Source organism: Aulonocara sp. 'chitande type north' Nkhata Bay, linkage group LG6, assembly GCF_057382095.1.
Source record: "Aulonocara sp. 'chitande type north' Nkhata Bay isolate Kocher_YH1m ecotype deep benthic linkage group LG6, A_spYH_male_GT1.1, whole genome shotgun sequence".
NCBI lineage: Eukaryota > Metazoa > Chordata > Actinopteri > Cichliformes > Cichlidae > Aulonocara > Aulonocara sp. 'chitande type north' Nkhata Bay.
The window spans coordinates 31,301,898-31,324,969 of NC_141349.1; the positions used below are offsets into that span (position 1 = coordinate 31,301,898).

The 23,072-nt window shown below is 39.7% G+C and overlaps 1 protein-coding gene across 1 annotated transcript; it reads left to right on the plus strand.

Moving 5' to 3' along the window:
- Nucleotides 1-8,812: 8,812 nt before the first annotated feature.
- On the plus strand, nucleotides 8,813-21,857 carry LOC147328134 (voltage-dependent calcium channel gamma-4 subunit-like). The gene is made up of 5 exons (XM_086296309.1): nucleotides 8,813-8,876; nucleotides 9,002-9,454; nucleotides 16,894-16,977; nucleotides 19,405-19,545; nucleotides 19,818-21,857. The coding sequence occupies exons 2-5, from the start codon at nucleotides 9,232-9,234 to the stop codon at nucleotides 20,372-20,374; spliced, it is 1,005 nt and encodes a 334-aa protein (XP_086152435.1). The 5' UTR covers nucleotides 8,813-8,876; nucleotides 9,002-9,231; the 3' UTR covers nucleotides 20,375-21,857.
- The last annotated feature ends 1,215 nt before the right edge of the window (nucleotides 21,858-23,072 follow it).

Here is a 23,072-nt window from a genome sequence, read left to right on the forward strand (position 1 = left end):
GTAACCCAAATAATCATTTGTTGCAATAAACTTATTGATAAGAGCATCTCTGAAGCTACAAAAGTGAACTTTGAAGCGGCAGAAGGACACACTGGGTACCCCTCCTATCAGCAACAACCTCCATAATCAGCAGATCGCTTCCAATTAGAGCTTCTTTGTGATTTGGTGGAAAAGGACATTCTCATCATGGATGTGAACAACTAAGAAATCTGCAGGAAGTGATGCTCTGAGTAAAACCTCTGAGTAATTTCTCCAGTAGCTTGTTGAATCTATGCTAGGAAGAATTAAGGAAGTTCTGAGGACCAAAGGTGGATAAGCAACTACATGTACCTAATAAACAGAAGAATATCAACCACTGATCATTCAATGTCAAATTCTTTTCCCACTATGTGGCATCTAAATAAATCTGTAAATCAACAGCTAGACTAAGAGAAAATACATTGCAATCAGTAATGTCTTTTATGAACTATACGGCCACAGTGAGTCACTCTCTCTGAACCAGGCCTCCCTGTGCGAGCTGGCACCATCTAGGTGGATGAGATTTAATGAGGTTATCAGCAGGATGGAAACAGGCTAATCTGCACCGTGCACTGATGTGCCCACAAACTGAATGAACCGTTTTATATATTGACCTGATGAGATGGCACATTCCCAGACTGATTACCTCTATAACAATGAAACCATTTGTTGCAAATTTAATTACTGTAATAAGTAATTAACACACATTTTGGGACACACGCTCATTTGAACTCGTCAAAGTTCCCTTTCTAGTTTCTGTATAATTAAAGAAGAACATTTCCAGATGAATCAAGTGAATGTGTGTCTGCACTTCTTCAAAATTCTTCTGTCTTGGCTAGAAGGGGACCCAGTGCCTTTTGACAACACCTCCATCTAGTGTTACTTTTGTGAATGTACAACACTACCAGGTCATTTCTTTTCTTTCTCATTCACTTACATCCACATAATGTACACTGACCATGCAAAGATCTTAAGATTAATAAAAAATGCTACAAACAGAACAGCTTTTTGTTTCATTCCCAACAACACTGGAATCCGGTTTGTTCATTATGCAGTGACATTTATAAGTAACCCAAAACCTATTTTCTCAATTTTTATCTGTGTGAAACTTTACAAAAAAAAAACCCCAAACAAAAAACACAGAGGTGGGAAACATACACAGTTTTGTTTCAGGTAAGAAATGCATTTACAGCTTCACACTGAATCACTAATTCAAGGTGTAAATAGGATGACTAAAGTGATATATACAAGCTGCATATGTGTCTCAAGGAACTGGAGCAAACCGAGACTATTCATTATTGGTTCATGAAGAGGAAATAGCTAAAACACCAAAACTACCACAAGGGAAAAACCAAAACCAAAAAAACTTTATAATTCTCTTTAATCTAATGATAATGAGATTTTTTTAAAAGTTGAAGTTAAATAAGCTCTTATCTCGCTTAGTGTAGGAATAGTAATCTGGATAATTTAGATAGTCTAAGGTAGATTACTGAAATAGTATCATTACACCAGTATTGGGATTCCCTTAAAGAGCTATTAGTTTTGCATAACTTGCCATAACTTGGCATGGTGTGCACTGTGTCTTTGAAAACTTTGAGGAAACTAAGCAAGTTATGGAAAAATGAAAAAGCACATAAACAGGTCTCTGAAAGGAATGTCCTTAAAAAATAGGGGGGAATTGCATCAAAGATCTGATGCAGAACCAAAGAGATGCATCTGACCTTTCAGTTGATCCCTGCCTTTCCCTGAAGCCCCATCAGAAATGGTCTCAGTGGAAGGGTGGCTGTCAAGAAGGAAGGGAAACAATGAGAAAGGAAGAAAAGCCTCTGGCATCGCAAATCACACAAGAAATAGACATACAATTTCTGGAGTGATGACTCCAGATTTAAAATTCTGTGGTTCATCAATATCTACAGAGGGGGTCACCAGAGATGAACAATAGTGAGTGCATACAGTGAGGCTGCATGTCAGCCAGGGGGTTTGGGGATCCAAAATTGATGAAGTTATGAACATAAAAATGGGCCATCAGATTTTGATCCACCATTATGTACCATCTGGAAAGCAGTTGACTGGCAACAGCAGTAAACGTTAGCTGGATGGAAAAACACACAATATTTTTTGAGTAACAAAATCACATCCATATTGAAATCCATCCATCCATTCACTTCCGCTTATCCTTTTCAGGGTCGCGGGGGGCGCTGGAGCCTATCCCAGCTGTCATAGGGCGAGAGGCAGGGTACACCCTGGACAGGTCGCCAGTCTGTCGCAGGGCCAACACACAGGGACAAACAACCATTCACACTCACATTCATACCTAGTGACAATTTGGGTTATCCAATTAACCTACCCCCACAAGCTGCATGTCTTTGGACGGTGGGAGGAAGCCGGAGTACCCGGAGGGAACCCACGCAGACACGGGGAGAACATGCAAACTCCACACAGAAAGACCCCGGCCTGATGTTGGAATTGAACTCAGGCCCTTCTTGCTGTGCGGCAACAGTGCTAACCACCGTGCCACCGTGCTGATTGCATATTGAAATCATATGAGTGAAATTAAAATCACATATTATCCTAAAGCGATGGGAAACTAGACTCAATAAGGAGAGAACAATCGAGTCTCACAGTTTGAGTCTTGTACTTTAATGTGTACAAGGTGTTTGGCGGATATAATGTAGACCTAAATCAGGCAAAATATAATTAAAAAATTAAAAATAACGGGGCATCGCCTTGCATTTTAATATCCGAAATGTTTTACTAAACATGTAGGGTACTCAGGACAATTTGGTGTAGCATTGACATCTATGCAAATCAATGTGTGCATCATCTGTTTTCATTAATGTCATGCAAATCTTTTTTTCTTTTTTTTTTGAACATCAGGATCTGGGTGTAGGAAATGATGCTGAACCCTATGTTAACGCCAATGCACAAACTATTAAGGAAACCTGAAATATTAAAGAAAGTAAAATCAAAATCAAGCTGAAACTTTCATAGGCTCTTCCTTTAGCCACATGCCACCAGATGGATTTTAAAAAAGCTGCATAGATAATATATCCAACCAACTTTTTAAATGAATTACACCATATGCTTCTCAATATTTTCTTATAAAGTCTTTTTGTAAAATACTAAACTGGATAAAATATGAAAGCATGAGAAGGAAAACCTGATTTAAAGGTTAGAGTTAGTTTTTAAAGGTCACGGGCAGGCGTGGTTGGGCTAAATGTTGAGGAAAAGAATGTAAGTCGATGTAATGTCCTCTGACTTGATGAAAACAAGACTGTGGCTGTGTGTGTTTTGCATAAAACTAAAGGAACTGATTAGCTCTTTTTCACTCAGTGGTCGTACAATTAGTTTCACTCCAACTGTGAACCCCCTGCTCTTTAAAAAAAAAAATCGAGCGAAGTTCTTCTCAGATGTAGCAAAGACAAAAAAGAAAGAGAGTAAGAAAGTTGTTGTATAAAAGAATAAAACAAACTATTAAGCAACATTTTTCTTTGAGCTGAAACAACAGCAGATCCAACAGAGATTAATTCCTCGAGGGATGTCGCTAACAAGCACCAAACACTTGGACCTCTGCACTGCTTCCATTTTTTCAAAAGCTGATTGGAAGTTAAAACACTGGTCCTGAGAATAGGTCAGAATGTGCACGCTGTGGGATAAATCACTGAGGTATGTTTACTCATTAAAACTGGAGACAGAAAAAAAGAGAAAAAATCAAAAAGAGAGGCCTCAGAAACTTCAAATAGAATCACAAAGCTGTTTCTTCTGTGGCTGTGATGAAGGTGTTAGACGACGAGGTGGGGTTTCTTTACATATTGCCATACTTTTGTCTATGTGTAGGCCTGTGTGCACTGTGGGTGCATGTAAAAATAGTTAGCAAGCAAATGATAACAATTATGCTGCGTTGCTGGTTTAAATATTTAGGGTGATGGATTCAAAACTAGAGAATCTCGGTCAAAACATTTTCTTTTTATGGATTTTGATCTATTTATTTTAAACTGCTGGAAACAAAAACAAGATATATGAAATGCAACTAAGGTCGCCAGTCAGTATCAATCAGTGGATGTTGTGGTTCATGGTCGCAGATGTGTCTCACTGTTGCGCTTTAGGCGGTCTAGCCGCACAGAAGTGTGCAAAACAGACTGCTAATAGGAGAGGTAAACCCTTCTGGGTGTTCTTTTTAACAAGCAAAACAAAAATACAACAAAAATAAAGTCTGACTCATCACATATTAATTAAATGACTCCTTTTAGTTGCTTGTTTTAATACCAAATAACTGTCAAATCAATTAAAGACAAAGCAACTGTTTTTGAAGATGCAACAGCTTTGGCTTCCTGAAATATTCAGAGAGAATGTCACGCCTTTAATCGCAAGTGTCGAAGCCAGATTCAAAGTCTTATTGGAGTCAAGGGAACTGAAAATTAGTCTTTGAAGATCAGACCTCCAGTATGCACCCTCTTCAAAATCCCTAGACCACCCACTGCTTACAGTCTCCAGCCTAAAACATGTAGAGGTTTGAAAAGTCAGCAAGCACAGCGAACACATGTGCACACTGAGGGCCCTTAAAGCTTGGTGCATTGGTGCTGATACAGCAGTTTGCTGAGTGGCTAGCAAAAACAGAGAATGGGGAAAACAATGTCCTTTTATAGCTTGTTTCATATGATGTGACAGTTGAATTCATATCCATCTATTATATGAAAAAGTGATATGTGATTCTAAAAAAATTGCTTTAATTAGATCTGGGTCTTATTTTCATCCTAACATATATTATAATAATAATGTCCAACTGTCCAATTCAGAGGATGAGATTGGGTGGAGCTGTGGTTGGAGTACGAAGTAAGAACAGTACGACTTGGACAAGCTCACAGTCAGCACAGGACTTGATTTTTGCCATAACTGGCTTTATTGTAGCAGGCCTTACATACATAGCAAATGTGTCTAAAACCATTAAGATACAACTTAAGGTGAAATAATCTGTTTTCCTCTTAAGCAAGAGGTAAAAATAGGCAAAAGAGGAAAGATTCCTGGTGTAAAGTACAGCTTGTCACGGCGCAGCCAGCCTCTGGCAGCCTGACGGATAAGTCTGTGTTTGCTTTCTTTTAGCCCAATCTCATATGCTCTTTATCTCTCTCTTCTGCTTCAGGCGCTGTCTGCACACACACAGCTCCTCGTGTGACTGCAGCAGGCGGACTGCATGTGTTTGCTTTGCTTAATGCTAACCATGAACCAATAGACACAGAGCACATTGGTCAGTATCTTTTAACCCTTTTTTGGTGCAGGCTATTTCAGAATAACAGATACTCACGTCCTTTATTTAAGTCACTGGAAATTATAATGTACAGAGATTCTTATATTTAAGACTGTTGGTGTCCTTTGGCAGTTTTTGAGAACTATCAACAACCTGTTATATTTATTGCTGCCTTTTTGAGATTAACCTTAACATAATGTAGCTATTTATTCAGCACACTTCTCCACTGGTTTAAAGTAGTTATAGCCTACAATAAATGGGCTTCACAAAATAATAGGAAAAAATGGATTTCATTTTGATAACATGTTAACTTTCCAATAGAAGAGAATATATACGACCAAATTTGAGTAGAGGTCATCCCTGTGCTGTGCTGATTGCTACAGTCTCAGTCTGAGATATAAAACAACTCACTTTAAAACATGCAGGCTGCTCTGTTTGGTCTCAGAAGCCTAAGAAAATGTTTCTTTGAATTTAAGCTGATCTTTTACCACATTTCACAGCTGGTGCATTTCTTCTTTGCATATATAATTTTTTTTCTTGCCTCTGACCTTTTTCCTATCTTACCCAGGCCAACTTTCTCTCATGTGCTTCTAAACATTAAAAAAATAAACAAATCAGAAGGCTTCTGCCTTCGCACTACAGTTTAGCAGAAATCAGTCTAAGATCATTTCTAAGATAATAACAATTTACCTCCTTGATTAGCCTCCACATTCTCTAATTCTGTCCATCAGGCAGCTTCACTGGATCCTCTAATGAAAAGGCCAGCTACTCAACACTACTTGAAAAACAGTCCAATAAAAGCAGTTAAAACACCATACTTCAAAACCTAAATATAGAAGATAATCTCAGAAAGGTCAAAGATAGGTCATAGATGGCAAAGGCCACAATCTGGATGGAAAACTATGAAAAGAAAAAAAGAAAATGAAGGAGGCTGGAAAATGAAAAATCAGTAAAGTGAATAAAATGAAGAGCTGTCCCAGCATCCTCTCAAATAGAGAAAGGAACAAACTGTCAAAATGGAGAGAGGGAAAAGCTCGAGACGTGTTTAATAAAATGGTTAAATTCATTGTCGCTTGCCTTCATCCACTCTTTACTTTGGCCAGGCTGGGCTGAAAAGCTCAAATGTCAGTTGTACTCAGACATCTCTTGTCAGGATGCAAAAATAGCCCGAGGACAATGCGCTTGGAATCCAAACCACAACAAGCATATGCAGGGAAGACTCACACACACCTCCTACAGTACAGTGAGATAGTCTGGCTGGGAAACCAGTCTGCCCCCCCCCCTCCCCGTGTCAAAGTGAAGAAGGTTGCGTCACTGAAAAAGATCTCCACTGGAAACTGCCGAGGGTTTGATAATAAACACTCCTAGTAACAGGAAATTTGAGTTGTTTAGTCGTGACAAAGATTTATGTCTTACTTTTTTATTTTTATGATCTGGGTAATCTTGCAAGCACTCTACTCCAACTTGTACAAGACCTCTAATATAAATTTGACTCATTACACGACTATTTTAAGAGACATGCAGTATTTTACCAGCCTCGTCTCAGCTTACGGTTAATTGGACCAATTTCTCTGACTTGCTTTGAAAGCGACAGCAGACAAGGAAGCATTTGAAACAGTCCAAAATAGATGAAAGGATAGATAGTTGATGATTTTCTATTACATGACGGTACAGAAGATTTCAGAGTCTAGGTTTTCTGTTTAATGATGCAATGTGAAGCATCACATCTCATCTTCTGAACACTCACCTGCTGTGATCGTCTCGTGTTCACCTTTCAGTTCAGTTTCATTTATATAGTTCCAAATCACAACATAAGCTACTTTACACAGTGAGGTCAAGAGCTTGCAATATTATACAATATTACATTCATAATTTTGCATTCTGCTGTTATTTACATAGCATCCTGTGTTTTTGGAAACAAGGCTGTGGGGAGATAGCCAGTCACTGAGCATGCACTTAGGAACTTGGTAAGGGAAAAACTCCCCTTTAACAGGAAAAAGCCTCAGGCAGAACCAGGCTCAGGGAGGAAGACCATCTGCCCTGACCGGTGAAAGTGACGGTAGATTGGAGAGAAAAAAATGTGCATTCAAAACCAACTGAAAAAAAATCCACTAATCAGTTTGCTTAGCCCAGAAATGTGCAAGTCATGAGCCAGAGATACTTGCCAAAGGTACATCCAAAGTGAAGACACAATAGTATCTTGCAATAGTGGCATAAATGAATTGAAGGTTAAGGAGATGTAAGTATTTCAGAGGTGCTTTGTACATCTCAGGACCTTCCATCTTGGACGTAAGGTCATGGTAACCCAAGTCCACATAAACTTCATTAAAAAGAAACATTTTAAGGATAAAGCCCGACTGAGTAAAGACCAGTGGATGCACTCCAGTCCTATCAGCCATCTGAGGGAGAGCTTAGCCTGTGCTGTGGCATAAGATGCCAAAATGTGGAACAAATACTTCTAACTTGCTTCCCAGTAAATGTATTTATGCAAAATTGTCCTCACATTCTCCGTGTGCTCATTTTTTTTGTCCACCCTCTTTTGCTCTCTAATCCTCGTTTTTCTGTCCTACTTCATATTTCCAGGCTTTCCTATACACACACACACACACACACACACACACACACACACACACACACACACACACACACACACACACAATTTTTTTAACTCACTCTCTCACTCTGCAGGGACCAGGAAGTGAGTCAGAGTCCGGGATCTTAGAGCTGAATCTATACTAAAGGATGGACCCCTCTCTCTTGTTTAGTGTGAAAAAGACCACGGCAGGGGGGCATGGATCACGCTGGCCTTTATTTTAATACATTTGCAAAAAAATCAAATTAAATAAATATTTAATTTATTTAAATACATGAATACACGTTTATGTTTTGATGAAAATGTGCATCACACTGTATCGCATTATGTGTGATGGAAGGGGTCCGGTGGCATTTTTCAAGATAAAATACGAGAGAGAAAAAAGTCTAAAACTGGCAGAATTCTCTGATAATTTTATAGGATTTTTATCAGTTAGCAGAAACGATACGTGGATTTTTCGTTGTGAAAAGATCTGCTCTTGCTTTTCTACTCTTACGAGCTCAGCGATGTTGCACGCTGACTGCTCCGACTTCAAAGTTGTTTTGATGGATGTTTTCAGAAATATTTCATCACTGGTGATCCTTTCAACTCTAAAGTTCCTGCACAGTCACAAAGCAAATCTCTCTCATCTCCCTCTCTCTCCTAGCAGTGGTGGCGTGTTTTTTAAAGACTTTTCCTTGATTTTAAATATGCATTTAAACACTTGAAGCCCAGTTTTCAGTGCGTGTTTTCAGTGCGTGTGTACGAGTGTTCGTTATTACCGTGTTCGTTTCTGTACACTTGTTGATCATTTCTTCATTTTATGTGCACTCGGTAAAAGCTAGAACCGTTTTCCACCCGCACATGACGACCGCCAGTAGAGTGACGTTTTCTTCATTTAACAGCTGTTACCATCACCGTTTCCAATTGGCTAGATCCGTTATAGGTGTGGTCTGGAAGAGCGATGCTGCGTCCATTGTTAAACCGACCAGTTTTATTTTGAACACTGAGCTGTAAAGAAGCTTGAGCCGTGTGTGATCCGTATGTATGCTGCGGTTATAAACGTCATTTACAAAATGTTGTGGTAAAAAAGAAGTGCACTTGTTCGAGGAATTTTTCTCTTCTTCTTTTTTGTGTGTTTTGAGTTAAATTTCCACCTGTTGCAGGATTGAAGACACCACCAGCTCACTGTAAGGAATTAAACGAAAGCTGTGGTCGATCAATCTCTGCAACTTGGTTTGAAGTCCGATTGAAGTTTGGGAGAAAGTGGAGCATTAATTAAGCAAAACGAGGATCGACACGCAAGTCCTTTCCCCCCAAGCCATGATCACTGGTACCGTGCGCTCCTCACGGTGTGCGTAAGCTGCTGTGGAGAATCTTCACATTATGAGACGCCATGGCATGGTGTGACCGAGGGGTTCAGACTTTGCTGGCTATTGTGGGGGCCTTCGTCGCCTTTAGCCTCATGACCATCGCCATCGGCACCGACTACTGGCTTTATTCCCGAGCCTATATTTGCAATGCAACTAATGCCACAACCGACGAAACCCAGATGCAAACCAAGAAAGTCAAAGGGGACCTGACGCACTCCGGGCTGTGGAGGATTTGCTGCATCGAAGGTAAACAAAGTCTGGTACCTTATGCAGTGACTGTGTAAGTTTCCAAACTTTTTTTTGTTTTATTTCGACTGCTTATGAACGATTTTCTCACTGTTGCGCCACCTGATTTCTTCCGAATGTTTGCTTTAACGTGGGGGAGGTGACGGTGTGCACAGAGATTAATTAAATAGTCAACGAGTCTGAACACCTGACCAGACCAGAAACGTTGCTAATTTCTAAAAAAGTTCGCATTTGTTTGGAACCTGCGACAGTTTGTGTGATATTATAACAAACCATTTAACACAATTTCCTTAGGGATTAATAAAGTATGCTGATTCTGAACTTTATTATCAGAGTCAATTCTCCCTTTTTTGATGGAATGACATGAAACATAATTTAATAATTTACACAAGTATTATATTTTCTACGAGAATCTGAGTGAAAGAGCTTCGTGTTGCGCACCAAGGAGGAGTTGTGTGTGCGTAACGAATCTTTTACATCTTTTCCCCCCCTTTAAGGTAAATTATACATTCACTGAAAAGGGAAAGAGCGGAGAGATGATGGATTGAACACGAATACGATTTAATGCTGTGAGTTTGCTTCTATGGCAGAGCATGGAAGAATGATCCCAGTTTTCGCATTCAGAGGGGGCGCAGCGCTTTCCGGTGTATTAGACTTTGTTTTAATCTGTTCCGAGGAGCGTCTGACTTGTTGTTTCAGGGAATTTTGTTGTTTCCCTCAGCTGTTCTGCATCTCGCTCCTGATCGCCTTTCCATGTTGTGAGAAAAGGTCGTTAATGTTTAGGCACACCTATCCACCGTCCATCGGACCGCTTCCTTGAAAAGACTTAAAATAAACGCAAACAATCACCTGATCCGCGGAAGTAGTCACCAATGACGTCTTCGATTGTGGCGCTGTCCATTACCATTGGTTCTGAAATTCTCAGTCTTAATGATTTTTTTTTTCTTTTACCTGAAGAACAATTCAATTCTTCACAACAATAGAAGAATGCTCCGTCAAACAAAGCGCCTTTTTTCGTCAATGACGAAGTACCTTACTGCGTTTCATAATTCACATGTATTTACAAAGCTGCAAAGCAGGCTACCACCAGTAACTTGGAGAACAACTTGGGGTACAGTGCCTTTTCCAAAGAGTTGGGGTGAGGGATCTAAGAGACAAGGCATTTTCCCAGAACCCAGGCGTCTGTCTTGTGTGGAGATGAATACAGCCATTATTGAACTCACACTCCAAGCACCAACCATTACCATTACTATTTTTACTGGAATTTCATGTTTTGTTTTGTTTTTTAAAGCCTGGCTATTTATGGATTTCTTGTAATCCTGTTACTCAAAAGACATGTTCCCTCTCTCAATCTTCCTAAGAGATTCAAGCAGACGTGCACGCTGTTCTAAACATCTTCCCTCTGCACCATCTTCTCATTTCCTGCTTAAAATATTAGAAGGGTGTTACAACCTGCATGGACCTGGAACTGAAAGTAACACAACTTATCTTGCTCTTTTCCTTGTTCTCTCTCATGCATAGAGAACATCAGCACTTTTGCTGCAATACTGTGTAAGTCTATCTAGTGGCACACCTCTATATCTGCATACAAACCCAGGCTAAGTCAACATGTCCAGTCAGTTGGGATACAGCCTCTTGAAAACGGTAGTACTAAATGCATTCCTGAAACGTTAAAAAAAAAGTCTCTCAGTTTCTACAACTTAGTGTATAATTCGAAGGAATCTATCCTGTTTTATTAAGTAAATTCAACAGCATAGATGCTGGGTGAGCCTCAGGAGATGTTGGCTAATGTTGCAAAGAGTAGCAAACAGACATCTATGAGTGCCTTGTGTTGTAGAACAAGCTGATGGTTAGATGAAGGTGAGCACTGGTGGATAATGAACTCTAATGGAATACAAGTGGAGTCATCATGAAATTTTCAGTTCATGCAGGTCATGAAAGGTTAGTTAACTGTTATGTGGCTTTGTATGTGGTGATGAGGGTTAGGGTTGTTTTTCGTGTGTGTGTGTGTGTGTGTGTGTGTGTGTGCGTGTGTGCGCGCGTGTGTGTGTGTGCGTGTGTGTTGGCTGATGAATGCATTAGTAAGATGTCAAAGGCGTCCTCTGAGAAGAGCTAGAAATGTGATTCTGGGTTGCTGGGGGGAGGTTGCTATGGTGAAGCTATGCTGAGCAATAAAAGATGGGCCCTGCTCTCTCAGACACAGGGGCTCTTGGGAGATACCTCCCCCAGTGAGCTTCCTTTTCTTTTCTTTTCTTTTCTTTTCTTTTCTTTTCTTTTCTCCTGACATTCCCTTGATCATTTTGTTACTGCTGCTGCATGAAATATTGATATGGTTATTTTACTTTCACAAATGTTTGATTTATATGCATACAATCAACTATACCATAGCAGTGAATGTACCGTTCTGAACTTGTTAAAAGATTTAAAGTTATATCACTTCTTATTTTTTTTTTTAAGTTGACAAGAAGAGTGCTTCCACCTATGAATAGCCAAAAACGTACTTTAGAAAGAATGCACTAAAATAACAACATGAACCAAATACAGCAAAACTGAATCCACCTGTGACTGCTGACAAGTTAAATTCTGTAATCACTGGGGGGGAAAAGAGTACACTTGTGATTTACTATTAACCTGTGAAAGTGTATGAACATATTTAAAATGGACAAAGAATGGACCAGAGAAAGGAAAAATTCAGACTGAGACAGAAGGAAAGGACAGCGCAAGATCTTTAACCAGCTAATAATTTGTTGATTCACAGTGTCAGGAGTAATCGGGACCCACGTAAAAATACCAAAAATCACACCCACAGCAGCTGTCCTCCTAAAATGACATCAAAGACACTGTGATACTTGCACAGTCTCGCTGTGAAAGACAAATGGGCAAATGTGTTATGGTCAAGAAAAAAAAACTTATTTGGTGCTAAAGAACATAGAAAGAAGCTGCTGGGAGCTCTTTGAAACCAAGATTAATTTACTCTGTTGAGATGAGGTCGAGCATATTTGGAGTAAGTCTAACCTAACTGCCACAGTGAATGTATTGTCCCCACAGTGAACATACAGAGGGGGGAGCTCAGGTTGGATATTGGTAAGATTTTACTGAAGGAAATGTCATTATTGATTGTGTCTGTAGGTCCATTTCCCTTATTGATTCCAGATCAATGTTCTGTCTGGGGGAAAAAAGTTAGCGTACACATTTTTGTCAGCTTTAATGCAAGTGTTTTATATCTGAGCCTCAACAGTTTAAAAAACAGGCAGAAATGTATGCTATCGATTTGGAACTCACAACTCTCTTAAAAACATGCCAGGATTGATCACAGGATGGATCAAAGCTATGAATAAGCTTGGATGCATAACGTGCAGAGACTGGACACCTTGGAATTAGCTCTAAACTGCACCTGATTCTTGATTTTTGATTTTATTCATGACACCATGACTGTCTGTGGATAGACCAAAATATCAGGTGAAAAGATGACTTTCATTCTCCCAGATGTTTGGCTGAGGAACAATATTATAAAATATGAATATTACACAAAGCACACTAAAAAACCCATTTCTAATGAAGTTAAAACTATGGCCTGAGAAACACAGCCCCTGTAGCTGAACAAAACAATTCCCAAACTGGCTGAACATTTAATAATAATGTATACTTAATTAATCCCCGTGGGGAAATTCCTCTCTGCATTTAACCCATTCACTCTGTGAAGCAGTGGGCAGCCATTGGGCGCCCGGGGAGCAGTGTGTAGGGACGGCACCTTGCTCAGGGGTACCTCAGGGTAGTCGTTCAGTGGATTCAAACCCCCGACCTTCCGATCATGGGGGCCACCACCCTACCTACTGAGCTATCCCTGCCCCATTTCTCCAAAAATGTGTGTTACACAGATATTCCTAGGGTATTTAAAAGTAGAATGGGAGGCAGAGCCTTTGGTTGAGACCTTTTTCTGTGGAACCAGCTCCCAGCTTGGATTCGGGAGACACACATCTCAACTTTTAAGAATAGGCTTAAAACTTTCCTTTTTGATAAAGCATATAGTTAGGGTTGGATTAGGTGACCCGGAATCCTCTGTGTGTCTAGGCTTTTTTTCCCCTGTCTCCCTCCCCTCACCCCTGACTGGTCGTGGCAAATGACCACCCCTCTCTAAGTCTGGTTCTGCCAAAGGTTTCTTCTTGCTAAAAATTAGTTTTTCCTTCCCACTGTTGCCAAAGCACTTGCTCAGAGGTGGTCATCTGATTGTTGTAGTCTTGACCTTACAGTGTAAAGTGCCTTGAGGAAACTGTTTTGGGGCTATTTAAGTAAAATAGAATGGGGAAATTCCCCATGCAATGGAGGATAGGGTAGGTCATCAATTCTTAATGATTCCTAATGGATTAAGCAACACAGTGGAGTAGATTATTTCATTTTTATTATAATACATTTTAGCTGTCAGCTGTGTTGTTATTTTTTTACTCGTATGTTCAGTCTAGAAGCCATATAATCATAGTAATGTTATTGATTTTTGAATTTTCTGACACTGATATAACATTCCTGGGCTATACATCCAACTGTAACCCTACATATGTGTACTTTATATATGAAATTTTAATATTCTACACCTGTTGCTCCTTAGACCTTTTGGATTACACACTCAAAAAACTGATCCAGTGTCACTAAAATAGTATGTTTACAAATATAACAAATATACATTAGAGTAACACAGTAATCTTATTTAACAAGTTTTCTTGGTACAAAAAAATTGAAAAGAAAACTGAGTGGATAAAGAGGTTTTAGAAAATGGAAGTGAAGTGGCTTATTCAGACATGATTGTGGCGAGAGAGAAAAAGACAGAATGGGTGTTCAAAGAGACTGAAAGAGTGAATTTAAGAGCGTGGAGCCAACAGACTGAATCTGGGCTGTTAGGGATGTTTCATCACTTTATCACAGCCTGACTTTAATTTTCTTTCCCAGCTGTCTCAGAAATTAACCCTAAGAATCATAAATTTTGCACATCAAAACCGTGCGCTGGTGGCAACACTGACATAAGCTCTAAATGTGAAACGTAGAAGTTTTCTTTGCACTCATAGTGTCACGTTGTCTAAGTGCATGTCCTGCCTCATAAAACATTTCCATCCCAAAAATGTATGAACCATCTGAATGAGCTGTCGATCATAGAAACGTGATCTAGCTTGAGGATGCGTAAAGCCACTTGGGCATAGAAGAAGCAGCCAGTGATTGCAGCTAATCAGCCAGTGTTCGTGCTGATTTTGATTTTTAACCCTCAACTCACTCCTGACCAAACTAATAACAAATGCTCAAACATTAGTGGAAATCCTGTTCCCAGTATTTGCAACAGTGCATTTGAATGCACTGAATAACAGATTGTAGATGCAGAAAACCGGCTTCAAAGCTACCTGGTGGAGATTTCCATACGCTGGTCTATGATATTGTAAGGTTCAGTAACAGTTAATGAGTGCCTGCAAATCAAAGGCACCTCATTCCAGATTCAAGATTCAAGACTCTTCATTGTCATCATGCAAGTGTAATGAAATTAAGACAATACTCCCTCATATGGTACAAGAAAAAAGGCTTAAATAATATCAATACAATACAATATAAAGACAGGATAGGAATACAAAGTACAATATTTAAACACAATTAACTGATTAACTGATGTATTATAGTAAATTATAGTGAGTTTGGCACTTAATAGTGCATTTATTTAGAGGCTATGTGTATGTCTATGTAACGTAACGAAAAGTGCACCTCACATGAGGTATTTTACATATTATAAAATGTACATAATGATTGCACATAAGGTTTGGAGTGTTACAGTTAGAGGTGGATGCAACTTTCTATGATTATTAGTTATTTAGTTGTTAGTGGTGATACAAATACAAAAACAGATGAGGAAATTCCTAAGTATTTGAAGAGGTTTAAAGAGTTAAGACTGATTTAAAAAAAACACCTGAAATGCAAAGAGTTGTCAAAGACATTGATGCCTAGCAATGAGGGGAAAAAAACAGCGATGAAGCTGATGAAAACTAATGAGAAGCTCACAGTGAATTACTTCCTGGTGATTCTGGTCTGTCAGTGGATGTCACTGGGTGTATTCTTGAAAGCTTGTTGTCCCTTTAAGCTGATGTGATCAACAGATCTGACTCCTGAAGCCACGCCGACTTCTTTGCTTACAGTATTTTGACTCGGACTTGGCCAGTGTTCAAGGCAGAAAAGAATTCGTTGCTGAATTCTTAACTACACTCCACGGGCCCAGTGGAAGCCCCTATGCCTACTTCCAGTGACTACAGTGCACATTGAATTGTTGTCAAAAGATGAGACATTCTTGCCTGTAAAACTGAAAAACATCTCATTAAACAATTCTGCCATGGATGCTGGAATAAGACTGTCATAACAAATTTGCAACTTGAAGGGAAGAAAGACAATCCTCCATCCTTTACAGAGCTCTTGGGGATGACACCATCGCGATCAGATTCATTGGCTATGACAGCAAGCAACTGGCATAGCTGAAGTTTGGAAAAGTCAATAAGATGTGAGTTAACTCACATCTTATTGACTTTGTCGCCCTGCCAGGCAAAGTGAAGGAGAATTGATGTTGAATAGTGACAGACTTTTTGGATTATAAATAGTGATTAGAAACATCTCCCTCTAAAACAGCTGCTCTTCCTTATGGACTGTTTACATGCACCCATGTTCTACAAGGTAGATGTCACTTGATTGCTTATGCCTGAGTTCAAGAATCTACTGCATGTGAACTAGGATAGAATATCAGTACTTCATCTCTTCCCCTTAATTGTAGTGTAATATTGGCATGTTGGACGACTCTTCCACATTTATTCACATTAGCAATTTGAAATCTACAGAATTAAACGGGACAGGGCTGACAATCGACAGGCATGGTTTGATTTCTTGGATTAAGATACTGTGTGTATTTGATTTAAGTTCTAATAAATTCTAATCTATAAGTTCAGGCAGGAAATTCAAGAGCCAGACTTTAAATTCAAAGTCTAACCTTTCAATATTCATAATGCTCCAATGTTTTATTCTCTTAAAAGTGGAGGGAAGATTTTCTCAGTGAAGAGCTTGGGTGAATAGAAGGTGCCCGAGGGCTTGGGAACTTCAGAATCTCAGATCCACAGTGGTCTGCCCTCAAATGGTTTTTGACATGGTTATGGGTGAAAACAGGACATGTCTGCTCCCGGTTAGATATACTTTGCCGAGAATAGACTTTAGCTTTCTGCAACATATTTGTCTCAGGTTCATAAAAGTTGCATGCTGATCGAGTGAACGGTCGATGTGTGGCTCCTTTTATCTCTGAGCTTCTCGTGTTAACTTTCAACATGAAGACCCAAATTGCTGTTTTAATTTTTGTAGTTTCGAACCTGCACAGACTCTTTCTGCCACAAGTCACATTCACATTCACACTCAGTGTGTTTTTGGCTTTTGCACAGGTATCAACAAAGGAAGCTGTTTTCGGATCAATCATTTTCCAGAGGATAACGACTACGATACAGACAGCTCAGAGTACATCTTACGTAAGTCACTGCAACCGCTTCATCTTCAAACACTCCAACACTTAATCCCTCTCTCCCTGCTCTTTCCTTCTTTTTTTTTCTTGAATGTGATAGAGTTATTACCAGGCTACTTAATGTGTTATGGCATGTCTATCCCTTTCCCATAAAAAGCCTGATGTCATGACACCAATTGGAGCAATGGAGATAATGAAGTGTGTTGTGTGCCGAGTAATAAGGCCCGTCCAAAACAAGCCAGACTTTGGCCACATGAGAGCAGATTTCATATTTGGCCTTGGCCTTTTGCTTAATACCCTTGTTAAAAATAAATAAACAAACAGATGCACTGAAAATTACAGAGCATTTAATCATTTTACTGAATATTTATTTATGTTTCAGGTTTCAGATCAGCTCTGTGCCTCAAGGCAACTGTTACCATTTCGTGTGTTGTCCACAATATGAATTTCAATAAGCTCAAGAAAAATTTATTCTGGAATCACTTGGTTATGTTTTTTTTTTTTTTTTAAAGGCAGCTGAATATGCTAGCTGGACTGTGTATCTGTAAAAACCTTTATGCGCTGAACCACTGGACATTATTTCACTTCATTTGTTTCACTCGTGGAAGAGTAATGATGCTTGTTTGGCAGGGCGTGTCACCTACTGCCGTTTATTCAGCTTTTAGGCTGCTCACAAATTCCCTCTAGTGGCATTTAAGTGTTGGACATCAATTCAAGTATTAAACAGTTTTTTATTTTAAACATACCCATCACAATTTTTGCCTATATGCTAACTGAAACCATTTAGAAAGAGAAATTACTATATTTCTATATTTTGCGGGAAAAAGATAAATTGTATCGGTTTAAATTCTGATGATAAAACAAGGCGAATAAACGATTCCAGTTATTTTACTAATGTGTGGTGCTGTACTGCAGTAACTGTAAAAAATAAAAACTTACAGTATAGCTGCCTAGCCTGTGGGTTAGACTTGGATTTGTAGTTTTGGACTAGAAAATGTGTTTTGGGCTTGGGTTGGCAAGTGAGACTGCAATCAACCAAAGGATTGCTGAAGCACAGACAATGTTCTGGTGTTAAGCAGTGAGCATTTAAAGGTAACTTCAGCAGCTACAGTCAGTGGGGCTTTGTTCAGACTCTATGCACCTGTAAGTAATCTTGCACTCACTCAAAGCAGAGAGAGAGAGAGAGCCTGCAGACTAAAGAAGACAAGACAAAACAGAGGCCTTGGCAACAACCACTGTTACTGTTAGCAGTTCCGCTAAGTCCTCATGTGGTGCTCACTAAAGCAATAATGAAATGGTGAAATGTAAAAAATTAAAAAATGATTCTAACTGATGAGATGGTGATGGATTAGCTGAACTGTTTTAGTAAGGACCTTGGAAATATGAGTGAATTACTTTTTAGTGGAAAACTAAACTTGTCAGCCACATAAGGTCATTGTCAGTCAATCATTCTTTTCATCACTTTTAGCCTGCACACAGGTTGTATGGACCCTAGAAGATTATTGAACATTTGTTGGAAAGCTGAGTTCATTTTCACTAGCCTTCACCAGTGTTTAATCAAAAATCCCTTTCTCAGTTGGAACCTGTCTGACAAAGTGAGGGACGCTAAAAGTTAAAGAAGGTCAACAAAGGATGAGAAACATAGTGATTGACATATTTTAAACAGGAAGTTGTAGAATAGGAGGCAGAGCCTTCGGGCTGCAGGCCCATGTTCTGCACAACCAGCTTCCTGTTTGGATTTGGAAGACAGACACTCTGTACTTTCAAGATTAGGCTTAAAACTTTCCTTTTTCATGAAGTTTATAGTGAGTGCTGTATAACGTGAGCCTTAGTCATGCTGCTTCTATCTAGGCTGCTGGTGGTTCCCATGATGCACTTTCTTTTCCACTCACCTTTTTACTCCCTGTCTTTATGCACCACTCTGCATTTAATCCCTAGTTATTATTCATCTCTGACTCTCTTCCACAAAGTGTTTTTTTGTCCTGTCTCCCTCCGCCCACCCCTGAATGATCGCGACAAATGGCTGTCCCTCTCTGAGCCTGGTTCTGCCAGAGGTTTCTTCCTGTTAAAAGGGAGTATTTCCTTACCACTGTCGCCAAAGCACTTGCTCAGAGGGGGTCATCTGATTGCTTGGGTTTTCTCTGTTTTCTCTGTATGATAGTTGGGTCTGTAGTATCTGTAGTCTAGGATCAAACACCTGTGAAACTAATGGTATTTCTTTCAGTAGTAGTTGTCCTTTTTTAGTTAGTTCTCTTACCCATTAGACATAATGTCTGTGTGCCAGTATGTAATATAATCTAATATTGGGGGTATATATTTTTCACCTGTGCTCCACTTTACAGTGGTTATCTTCTCTTTTTGAAGTAGTTTACATTATATTCTCAATTGTGCTGACAAGACATTTTCACACTCTCTGTCTCTCTCGTCTAAACAGGTATAGTTCGTGCATCAAGCCTGTTTCCAATTCTCAGCACCATCCTGCTGATGTTGGGTGGCCTGTGTGTTGGAATTGGACGCATCTACAGCAGCAAGAACAACATCCTGCTCAGTGCAGGCATCCTGTTTGTAGCTGCAGGTAGGACGAGTCAGACAGCGTACCACAGATAAAGAATCAAAACCAGGGTGACAACAAATAGATCGTGTGTAGTGCAAGAGAGTGAAAGAAGGAAAAGGTCAGGTTTTATTCTGAGATACAGTGCACTTCAAAAATGCCTTAAGTCATTAGAGTGCACCTTTCTCACACTCACAAAAGGACAATGGCAAAAACACTGATTTTCTTTACATGTAGAGTCTCAGTTTTGACCTTTCCTACAACAGCATTCCTTCTCTCATTTATCCTCTCTTCAGGCCTGAGCAATATCATTGGCATCATCGTCTACATCTCCAGCAATGCCGGCGACCCGAGTGACAAGAAAGACGAGGACAAGAAGAACCAGTACAGCTATGGTTGGTCTTTCTACTTCGGTGCCCTCTCCTTCATTGTAGCAGAGTCAGTGGGCGTTCTTGCAGTCAACATTTATATTGAGAAAAACAAAGAGACGCGCTCCCGATCCAAACGTGACTTCATCAAAAGCACCTCATCCTCTTCGCCGTACTCTCGCATACCAAGTTACCGCTACAGGCGGAGGCGATCGCGTTCCAGTTCCAGGTCAAGTGACCCATCCCGTGAGCCCTCCCCAGTGGGAATGAAGATTGGCGGAGGAATTGGGGGGGGACCAGGGCTGGGGCTGAATTTGCCAGTGGGCGGTATATCCCTTTATTCCCTGAGCAGGGACCCTTTGAAGGGTGGAAGTGGTACTGCAAGGCCCTACAGCCCAGAGCGGGACTCCAGGTTTTTACAAGTCCACAACTGCTTCCAGAGAGATGTCAAGGATGGAGGAAACAGGAGAACCACTCCAGTATGAGGTCAGGAGTGTATCCAACAATAAACTTGATGGTACACATTAGATGTTTACAGTTGATGAGAAAAGGGTATTTTCTCGCCAGGACTGTTTTTGGCAGCGGCAGCAATGAAAGGTCCGAATTTAGAGTTGCTTTTCTTACATCCCTCTGTGATAGAAAAACACCAGTATTTCAATGGGTGAGAGAGAAAAATGACTTTTAATGATTGTGGTTGCCACAATTTTGTAGCAATATTTGAAGAGTTTGGTTTTTGAAAAATATAATGCTTAAAATCTGGAAGGAATATTCTGCTCTTACAGAAAGAAATGTGCCCGTCCTTGTATTCTGTAAAGGTAGTCATTTATTACGTTGCCTTGAACCTTTAGTCTCAGAAAAGGAATTCTTTTGATTAAGATGAAAATAACCTGCCAAACTTGTTTGCAAAAGTTATCTATGTAACCGTTTGTTATCAGAATATAATCGTATTGTATTTGTTTGTACCTTAACACAAATGGTGCTAACTCAATCTGTACATCTTTTATAGTTTTAAGCCTTTCAAAGCCCATTTGAATACTTTTATTGCGTCTTAATAACCTTTACCATGTACATGAGTCATGTCATAAATATGTGTTGCCGTATGTGTGTGTGTGTGTGTGTGTGTTCCTGTCTAGCTATCTTTGTGAGGACCGAAATCTGCATTCTACTATTCTTGTGAGAACCACAGTCACTTGTGAGGACACACAACCCGGTCCACACAAGTTTGAAGGCCTTTTTGAGGCTCAAAATGTTTTAGTGTCAGGGTTACAATTAGGTTATGGTTAGGTTTAGGGTTAGGGTTAGGCATTCATTTTTAATGGTTAGCGTAAGGGGCTGGGGAAAGCATTATGTCAATGAAGGTCCTCACTAAGATCGCTGGACAGGGTTGTGTGTGTGTGTGTGTGTGTGTGTGTGTGTGTGTGTGTGTGTGTGTGTGTGTGTGTGTGTGTGTTATGAATCTCAAATACGCCTACCACACCATGGCGTAATTGTGCTATGAATATGGATCTCTGTATATATACTGTATATTAAAAGTGACAAGGCACATATTAATGTCAGTACATCCAGTATGCTGTGTAATGTGTCAGTGTTTATAGGTACAGACTGCCTGTGTAGTTTGTTCTCCATTCGCTCAGGGACGATGTACAGAACAAATGAGTTCCTTTCCTAAGCCAGACAGACTGTTACAGCTGGCGTGTTTAAAGGCATAGGTTATATCATGCTCTTTGTGTTGCTGTTCTCTAACAGGACTCCTGCTTCTGCCTTTACTTTCTTTGTGTTGGGGAAGGTTTTATGGGAGGGCTGTCTGGTACAGAGTTTTGATCACGCTCCAAAAAATACACTTGCAGACACTTGTAATCTCATATTTAAGTATTTCTGTATTATTACTGATCCATATCAAAATCAGCTGTTGGGGAAGTTATGGTTTTCAAAACAAAAAAACAAAAAACAACAATAAAGATTTTTGTGTGAGGATGTAATAATGTGACTTTGTTTTGTATAGTCTAACTGTATAGATTTGGCATTATTATAGCAATGATGACTACAGTTAACCACAGATCCATTCATGCTCTTAAATGTTTTGGATTAAAGTTATTAATTATGCTCAAAGCAATTTCCCAAAAAAGATTTCTCTTCAAACTAATACCACAATAGACGTTGGTGCTATTGAACTAGCTAGCTAGCGTCTCTCAGTGACTTCCTTATATTTACATGCACTGTGTCTGTGGCATGTCTGATTTGGCAGATTTTTATACCTGATGCAACCAATCCCAGTCTCAATCTGGTGATCTTTCATGTGTTAGGTGAGTGTCTAAACCACTAATGGATAGAGTGGATTACTTTATAACCCACCTGGACCCTAGAGTTTGGGCGTTCTTTGAACCTCTTTCATTGATATCTGTTCCTTCAAAAGCAGCTACAACAATTGTTGTCTGCTAGATTTCACTAGAGTCATTAAAATGTCTGTTTCCACCCAGTTTTTGCTTCTTTTTGGGGTGAAATCCTTTTTTTTATTAGCCATTTAATTACTAATAATAATAATAATAATAATAATAATGGATTGGATTTATATAGCGCTTTTCAAGGCACCCAAAGTGCTTTACAATGCCACTATTCATTCACTCTCGCATTCACACACTGGTGGAGGCAAGCTACGGTTGTAGCCACAGCTGCCCTGGGGCAGACTGACAGAAGCGAGGCTGCCATATCGCTGCCATATAATAAGCAAGTATATGCACATCTGCATTAAACTGGACATGAATACAGCTTGCTAAACAAGCTTGCTAGCATTAGATGGTAACATTAGCTAACACAAATATATGGAGAGTTTTTAACACTGCAATCTCCCATTTAAATTGTGACTTCCTTATGGGATAATTTGACTACTATATATGAGCACATTTTGTATGTGTGTGTGTGTCAACGGGATATAATTAACTTAGTAAGCATGGCCACCCCCATGCAAATTTGTCAAGCTCATCCACCAGGGAGACAAATTCTAAAACTCAACTTTCAGCTGTCTTCACATTTGGTTTAATGCAAAATATGAGCTGAGACTCAGTCTGAAGAGACAGCATGCCGTCATTTTTCATAGCCTTTGCTTTTCCTCGTAGAAGTAGGTAATGACGCAGGGCTGATAGGCCTGTTATGTTCTACTATGAAGCTGCATGAAAGACAGGCGGC

Bases quoted from the DNA above. Each gene is read 5' to 3' on its own strand.
- LOC147328134 (XM_086296309.1), top strand. From the start codon at position 9,232: ATGGCATGGTGTGACCGAGGGGTTCAGACTTTGCTGGCTATTGTGGGG. The intron at 9,455-16,893 runs GTAAACAAAGTC...GCTTTTGCACAG, and splicing joins GAGGATTTGCTGCATCGAAG to GTATCAACAAAGGAAGCTGT. The intron at 16,978-19,404 runs GTAAGTCACTGC...TCGTCTAAACAG, and splicing joins CAGCTCAGAGTACATCTTAC to GTATAGTTCGTGCATCAAGC.